The 8,724-nt window shown below is 33.7% G+C and overlaps 1 protein-coding gene across 1 annotated transcript; it reads left to right on the top strand.

The window, feature by feature from the left end:
- The first annotated feature begins 6,689 nt into the window (after positions 1-6,689).
- On the top strand, positions 6,690-8,454 carry LOC116215581 (chaperone protein dnaJ 20, chloroplastic-like). Its single transcript, XM_031551341.1, has 2 exons — positions 6,690-7,307; positions 8,028-8,454. The coding sequence occupies exons 1-2, from the start codon at positions 6,879-6,881 to the stop codon at positions 8,175-8,177; spliced, it is 579 nt and encodes a 192-aa protein (XP_031407201.1). The 5' UTR covers positions 6,690-6,878; the 3' UTR covers positions 8,178-8,454.
- The last annotated feature ends 270 nt before the right edge of the window (positions 8,455-8,724 follow it).

The raw sequence follows: 8,724 nt of genomic DNA, 5'->3' as shown, positions 1-8,724 counted from the left end.
TGGAATTCTAAATTAAGGGAAAATGCTCGTAATAAAATTATTAAAACGTGAAAAGTTTGTACTATTTTGTTTTCATTATTAACCCTAATATATATATATATCATGAGCAGCTGAAGTGCACTAAGAAAAAGCTGGCAGTCATTGTCCATCAGTGGGATTCCCCCACAGGATCTTATGTAATGATGTCTCACCACGTAATATTGAACATTATATGGAACGATCAATTAGTGATATGGTCTGATATTGTGGAACATTAAAAAGTTTTTTTAATGAAAGGACTGCTTAATAAGTATTAATTGTTAAATAATCCTTAATGACAAATTTTGTATACTGTGGAAGATATTTTTCTGATTTAACGACTTTACAAAAGATACGCAAGGCAATTTAGCTATGCATAGGATAATTCGCGCGAGAAAATCTGAAAACAGAAAAATAAAAAATTATACCTAAATTTCTAAAAGCACCTCCAGTAAGATCCTAATGTCCACCTAGCGAAGTGGGCGGCCGGGCCGGAGACCAAGAGTCGTTGGAGGGGCCCATAGAAGAAACACATGTCCCTCTGCAAAGGGACGTCTCCCTCTTCAGCCCCAGTCAATCGCAGTCTGCCGCGTGGCCCATGTGGCAGCGACTGTCCCCTGCCCAAATACTTTTCCTTTTAGGGGAAAAGACAAAAATTCCGTTTAGAATCGTAAGAAATCGCACATCATTTTTTCATTTGGGACAATTAATCCCATGTGATTTGTTTCATTAGACATAGAGAGTTATGATATTAATTTTTTTCATTTTTAGTTCTCAATCTTTAGTCTTTTAATCATTTTGATTCTAAATCTTTTTCTTTTATCATTATTACCTCAACTTTTCATTTTGTTACATTTTAGTCTTATAAAGAAAATCGAAATGAAAGGAAGGGTCGAGGCCGCCAATCGGCCACCCCGACCCCTTCACGTAGGTTTCCGGTAACCATGGAGGACGCCGACAACCTTGGTGGAGGGGTCGGGATCGCCGATTGGCGACCTTAACCCCGAATCAATCGAGGACTCCGACTTGGCAGTCCCTGGTTGATTCGGGGTTGGGGTAGCCAATCGGCGACCCCGATCCCTCCTTCCATTTCGATTTTTTTATAGGACTAAAATGAAACAAAATAGAAAGTTGATGATAGGAATGATAAAAGAAAAAGATTTAGAACCAAAATGATTAAAAGATTAAAAATTGAGGACTGAAAATGAAAAAAAAACTAACGTTGTAACACCCTATATCTAACGGATCAAACCACATGGAAGGTAATTGTCCCAAACAGTGAAAATGAAGTTTTTAAATAAGTTTGAGGGCGGACACGCTATTATTCCTGACAAAATCAGTTCAACTCGAACTAGTTGAACAAACTTCTGCCAAAATGTGAAATTTAGAATAGCAGTGCGGTCACTGCTCATGCGGCGCGAGTAGCAACTGCGTACGATACTTTGGGCACTACTAGTAACCGCACCCAAAGTACAACTGGCCGTCCGGATGAGGATGGCCAGCTGGCACGCGTCCAAACTCTGAAATTTTCAAAAAACTTTTCGTGTTGGCTCACAGGTTTCGGTATTTATAAAAGGATTCTCGAATCCCCTTTCCCTATAAGCTTTTCTTCATTCTAACCCTTTTATTTTCTTCATTTTTAGATTTACCCACCAATTTTGATTAATTCTCGTTTTTGTCCCTTCTTGTAATTTCTTCTTACATAGAAAAGTTTCAAAATAATCATGTCTTAACTTTCTATACAATAATTAACAAAAACAATTAACATCCTACTAAAGTGGAGTACAATATTATTTTAACACTCACGTGCATTTTTTTTTATCAAAATGATATCATACGTAACTTTTATCTCTATAAATTTGTTGAGAAATAATGATGAACGGTATGTTATTAAAGTATTAGAATATCTCTCCATTATGATATTTTTGGAACTAGCCTATCCCTCAATTCTTTCATTTATCTTTTTTTTTGTTGTTTAATTATTATTATTAAGTCATTCTCTCTCTATATATATATATTTAAAAGACTCAGCATAATTAGAAATTAATACATATGACATAATAAAATGAGTTAATTCTTTTTTTTAAGTATAAAATGAGTCAATTTTATTAAATTTAAGAGAATTTACTTAAAATGGTTCATGGTTTACTCGTTTTGTCAAATCTATCATTTGCTTTTTTTGTCAAATCTATCCTATAGTTTACTTTTTGCATCAAATATAACCCTGTGTTATTTTTTCCATGGACATCTAACGGCCGTGTTGACGTGGCGCTCACGTAACAAGTGTGACCCACTATCTCTTCACATGCCACGTCAGCACGGCCGTTAGATGTTGAAGGAAAAGATAACGCCGTGATAGATTTGATGCAAAAAGTAAACCATGTGATAGATTTGACAAAAAAAATATGATAGATTTGACAAAATGGGTAAATTATGGGTCATTTTAGGTAAAAACTCCTTAAATTTACTTTATAAATTCAAGTACCACTGTACCTATCCTATGAATTTTTTTCCTCTGAAACTATTATTATTTTATTTCTATATTTATGTCATTTTTCTTTGTTCCATATACTTTTAAAATAGATTTGGATTTTTTTCCTATTTTCATGTATGTTTTTCCAGATGAATTAGCTAAACTTAAATCTTATTTATGAATAAATAGTGGCAATATTATATGTAATATAAATTAGATATGGTATATTTAAATATTAATTTAATTTTCAATCTTACAATATTATTTGGACCTCTAGTATATATATATGTTGCTCTTCTATGTAAAAATTATTTAATATGTATTTTTAAAATTTGATTTGCGCTATTGTCTTTTCGTACTAATCATATCATTTGATCAAATTTCTTTCTTTTTTTCTCCACATTTATATGTTCATCAGATTATGATAATTACAAAATTAGAATGTTCTATCTATTTTAAAATAAGTCACACTATATTAATTTAGTAATGTTTTTCTTTTCAATATTACTAATATTCTTTCTCTCATTTCAATCATACGAAAAAAAATTATTGTTGATTGAAACCTTTTCGAAATTACGCAGCATTGCTCAGCTCCTTCCCTAGTATGTATTAAAAAGAAAACAAAATTAAGGTAAGATACGATAACGTGTTCTAAAAAAAATACAAAAGTTAACAAAAATTATTACAAGTGAAGATAAATTAGGAAATAGGTTTTTATGGGCATGAAAAAGAAGGTTAACAAAAATTTGCTTGACTTAGGATGATTAATTTAAGGATCATTTTGCCAATCCACTTATAAAAGGGGTGGATTAGCTAATATAGGGTGAAAATAGCCCCCACCCTATTATTATTGGGGCGTATAATTCGTTAATCTTTAAAATTTTTAATTTTCATTCTAAATCTTTAAAATAAAATAGAAGAAAATGGAAGAAAGTCACATTTATCCTCAATCTTTAAAATTTTTAATTTTCATTTTGAATCTTTTGTTTTTCTTTGTAGAAAATTGTCCTCAGCCTTCTTCAATAGTGTTAGTTTTAGGCCTCCCGCTAATTTTCAGTCAAAAGGGTTAATATTTCAATCAAAAAATATATTTTTAACTCTTCTTCACTAGTGTCGGTTTTAGACCTCCCGTTAATTTTCAGTCAAAAGGTATATTTCCATCAAAAATATATTTTTAACATTGAGAGCAAAAATATAAAAATTAAGGAAACTAACTCACCGTGGAGGCAGTGGGTGCCGATGAGAGCGGACAATCTCCTTTCTTTCTTTGTTCGTTCAATTTCTTTGATTTGATCTTTTTTCTGGTGTAGTTCATCTTTTTTTACAAATTTTTTATAAACATGAATATTTGAACGAAAAGATAATGCTTTTGAAGGAAAACAAGCATCTCACCACTGAGGATAAATTTTTTCTTACAAAAAAAAAAGAAAAAAGAAAAGAAGAGGATAAGTTTTGACCCAAAAATATATTTAGTTTTTTCTTACCAAAAATAAAAATGAAGAAGAGGACTAGTTTTGACCCAAAAATATATTTAGAACGGAAATTTTGATTTTGAAAATTAAATGTGTGACTTTTTATCTGGAAAAACAATAAAAGCTTGTAATTTTTTATTCTAATGGAATTTTCTTTACTTTTACGAAATTAAAAAAATCATAATTTGGAATTGGCACGTCAGAATTAAAAAGTTTGATGGAGGCTGATGATGTAATAGATTTGCAATAAAATTGAAATCACATAATATTACATAAATGTAATAAATTTTATAGGGTGTGTTTGTTTTCGGAATAATGTTCAGCTCAACTCAATTTAACTCCACTTATCTTCAATTCAACATCACGATCATTACTTTTTTTATTTTTTAAATATTTTTAACCATTCAATTCAATTTTTAATATTAAATTCTCTCAACTATTCATTCCTTTTTCATAATTCAACAACACAATCATTACTTAATCATTATTTTCTCTCAATTATTTATTATTTTTTTACTCTTTTTCTCATAATTCAACAATACAATCATTACAAACCAATTAAAACCAAAACTCAACTCAACTCAACTCTCAATCCAAACACATTCATAGTATTTGAGAAATCCCATATTTTTGGTGCCTTTTACTCTAAATTAGTTCATACATGCGCATTGTGTGATAACATTTTATCAATTCGTTTATAATCAACTGAACCCAATCAACACATATAATGCAAATAAAAACATACGTACCGCGTATATTTATCATTATAAATTGCGAAACAAAGATGATAATCTTTTGATTTTTCCTTGTCAAATTTGAATATTTTAGCTATAAAGAAAGTACCATAATACAAAAAGTTAATTTTTTTTTTGCATATAATTTATCTTTCTCTTCATGCGATTCTCCATTCTCTGGTCGCATTTAATCTGCTCATATTGTCTCTTTACGTGCCCTGGCCCCTTGAAGGCTATGCTATCCTCTCTGGAGGCAACTTATATTTTTTTTAAAAAAAAACTCTCTGGAAGCAACCAGTGGGAACTTCCCAAGATTTTATAATACAAAAAGGTTTGTTTGCGTGCGACGTAAGGCTTCATAAGCATTTTTTTTAAACTAGAATTAATGTTTAGTGAACGTTTATCATATCATAATTTATGTTAAAAATTTCTTGTCCTTCTTCTATATTGTGTTAAAAGTATTAAATCAATTTTAGACTTCATTGCCGATATTTTTGAATTAATATTTGAAAATATTTGGACTTATAATATTCACCCAAAAAAATATTAATAATTACTTTCAGCACTTAACACTTTCCAGTCAGTAAATGCAATAAATAATCTGCATTTGATCTTTGCCACTAGATTATCTTCAACCAAAAAGAGAAAATTCTTCCATGCCACTAGATCTCCTACCAAATATATACAAAAATAATATTAATAATCTTAGGGTTTTTTAATCATATATCATAGGTTAATTAATCATTATTTATTTTCCATATTTGATCAAGTGGATCATTTAGCAAACATAACCATATCTTTCAATACCTAAAGTACACCCTCCTTTAATTTCAGAAACAATTCATCTCTATATAATTCCTTCTTTATTACTAAATTTTATAGCTACGATTTTGAAAATAGATAAACTCTAAACCCTAATTCACTAAAATCTTAACAATAAAATACTGGTTGAGTGGTAAGTAACTCCAATATTTATAAGGAGGAGAATACAAATTTGAATATAAGGAAACACAATTACTGAGAGGGGAATAAGTTCTAATACTTTAAAACCTTAACAATAAAATACTGATTGAGTGATAAGTAACTCCAACTCTTATAAGGAGGATAACACAAATTTGAATATTAAAAAATACACTTATTGAGAGGAGAATAAACTATAATATTCAATTTCATAAAATTACAAAAGCAATATCTCCCACAATTTTTTATCAAAAGCACTAAATCATTGACCTGAAACTCAAAAAAAAAAAAAAAAACTAAACAAATCCTAAAATGGCTAAAACCATAGATCCTACAAACCTATAATTCTAAAACCCCTAAAAATCCTATACCGTAAAATCAGAATCTTTTAAGAACAATTGCTCAATAAATGAACAATTGGACCAATGCAGTAAGTAGTAATTATTATTTTTTGCCTCAAGATATAGGATAAAAAAAAATCTATAATCTTATATCTTATACTATTATTGAAGCAAAAGAACTCATGATGTTAACTGTTTTAATTTTTCTATAGTTGGATCTTATTATTTAATCTCACTTCTATTCATTCTCCTATTTCATGGAATAAAAAAATGGAAAAAGTCTCTAAAAACCGGCACTTTCTTTCGAACAACTGTCAAAGGTCAAATCATGATTCCGATCAATTCCAGCGGCCTCTCTTATTTGTAATCAATAGAGATCAGTACAAGAGTCCACAGTTTGATCGGGAAACAATGCCAGCGAGGAAAATGAGGCTCAATAAATCATAATTCTCATAAATTAAACAAGTTTTTCATGAAAATCCAAACCGAGATGTGATAAAAACCGAAAACGATTGCGCTTGCCGGTAGCGCATTTGTGTGGTAACTATAGTATATATATAAAGGAGTTATCTCCACAATAAATAGATAAAACATAAACATGGAAAAGAAAAAAAAAGAAAAAAGAAAAGAAAAACCTTTGGACCCACTCAAAATTGGCAGCAAGCCTATATCAGCCCTCCTTTAGTCCTTCGTCCTCGTCCTCACTTCACCAACTTCATCACGCACGCATACTCTTCACCCACTCCACTTTTCGAAGCCATGAAAAAAGGCAATTCGCCTGAAAAATCTCCATAATAATCATCAAGTGCCCCGAAAACAGAAAAAAAACAACCATAAGGTGAAAGGGAAGGGAAGGGAAGGGAAGAACAGTCCACAAGGGATGCGCTCGTGCGGCTTGATTTTGCCGGGAAGCGGAACGGACCCATCACGCTTCTACGCCTTCCCGCGGCCCGCAGCGGCTCGACCCTTATACCCGACGCGGGTCCGGTTCGCTCCGATAAGGGCTGCTGCCTCATCCATGACCGGGGAGGGTCTGGCGGCTGGGTCCACCTTCTACGAGCTGCTGGGGATACCGGAAACCGGGACGCTGCCGGAGATAAAGCAGGCGTACAAGCAGCTGGCGAGGAAGTACCACCCCGACGTGTCGCCGCCGGATCGGGTCGAGGAGCACACCCGGCGGTTCATTCGGGTCCTGGAGGCCTACGAGACCCTCTCCGACCCCAGGCGGCGAGCCCTCTACGACCGCAACATGGCCAAGGGCCTCCACCTCGCCTTCTCCGCTCGCAGATCCTCCTCCAAATTCGATGAGGTAGTTGCGTTGCGTTCCGAGCTGATTTCGATGTCTTTCATAATCTTCGCTAGAGTCGAATTGGGACTTAATATTGTCAGAATTTCTCGAATTCGATTGGAATTTCCGGGCTGTTTATATCGATTGCAAAGTTATGATCTTTATAATTAGGGGGCCAATTGATGAATGCTTGATCTGGGTTGCTGAGTTCTTGTCCCCATGTTATAATTTTGATGAATCTTCTCTGATCGGGGATTTCCGGTTTCGCGTTCTGTCGTGCTGTAGTATCGAAATCAGGTCAGATGTGGCTTCTGATGACCATTCGCTGATGTGTTTCATTTCTTGATGGTGATGTCCTTCAAAGTTTCGAAATTTGGACCATTTTACTACATCTAAGATCAAGATTTCGGAATCCTGCTGTGTCAAAGAAAAAGCAATGTCGAAGAATGTTATTTATGTGATGGGAATATTTCCGAGTTATTCGTTTCCTTGTTGTCCTCATTTAATTGATTAATTCATGTCCATGAGATCTCTATAAATCTGCATATATTCCGGATTCTTGAATTGTACTTATCTCGATGGCATCATCCTTTCAAAAATTGGTAATTTCGTTTGGATTCCTATGCCTTGACTGTTGTTTATTGCGTTAGCTTGGCTCGTAATAGGCAGGAATTTTGTGATAGTATTTGTACCCTTTTGGAAGTTGTGGGTTATTTATGTTTGTGCTTTGGTTTGCGATAGGGATTCGAGGATAAAAGTGAATGGAAGAGCCAGTGGCAGTCCCAGATATCGGAGCTGAAGAGGAGGACCATACACAAAAGCTCGAGAGGGAACATGTCGTGGGGAGCTCGAATGCGACGGCAAAGAGACGAGTCTGCAGACGAGTCATAAACCCACCCCTGGTTCAAATTCTCGATCCATGTATATAACTATATAATCTTCCTTGTGTTCTACGTTTAGAATAGTGATATAGGGGGCTCCATGGCAAGCCTTTTGACTTATTCACGCGTACTCAACTGTTGCTTAATGGGGAGATGTATAGTTACCGACGAATTGAGGAAAATTGTATAGTTTTGCGGTGCTTATAGTATCAAAACTTTGCTGTAGCGATTACACGACCAATATACTTTGAGGCTGAGATCACTTAAAAGTTAAAACTTCTGTCTAACGGTTGCGTTTTCTCACCACTTACCTAGAATTGATCCTGACTTTGAAAGTTCTCAGCTGTTCTTCACTGCATTTACAAAGTTTAAACCAGGGTTTCTCCAGAAGATATTGTTGATCGAACCATATCGAAATACTTTCTATAGCAGATTAATTTTGTTTTACGAGCTGTTGTGCTGGCTTCAGGGTAGACTAATCAAGTGCTTTCTGAAGATTTCTAATTGGAGCGGATCGGCCTGCCAAATTGTTGCTGAAATTGTATCTCTGTGGGAAA

The sequence above is a fragment of the Punica granatum genome, chromosome 7 (assembly GCF_007655135.1).
Source record: "Punica granatum isolate Tunisia-2019 chromosome 7, ASM765513v2, whole genome shotgun sequence".
In the NCBI taxonomy this organism is placed as follows: Eukaryota; Viridiplantae; Streptophyta; class Magnoliopsida; order Myrtales; family Lythraceae; genus Punica; species Punica granatum.
This window is presented reverse-complemented; position numbering and strand designations above follow the sequence as displayed.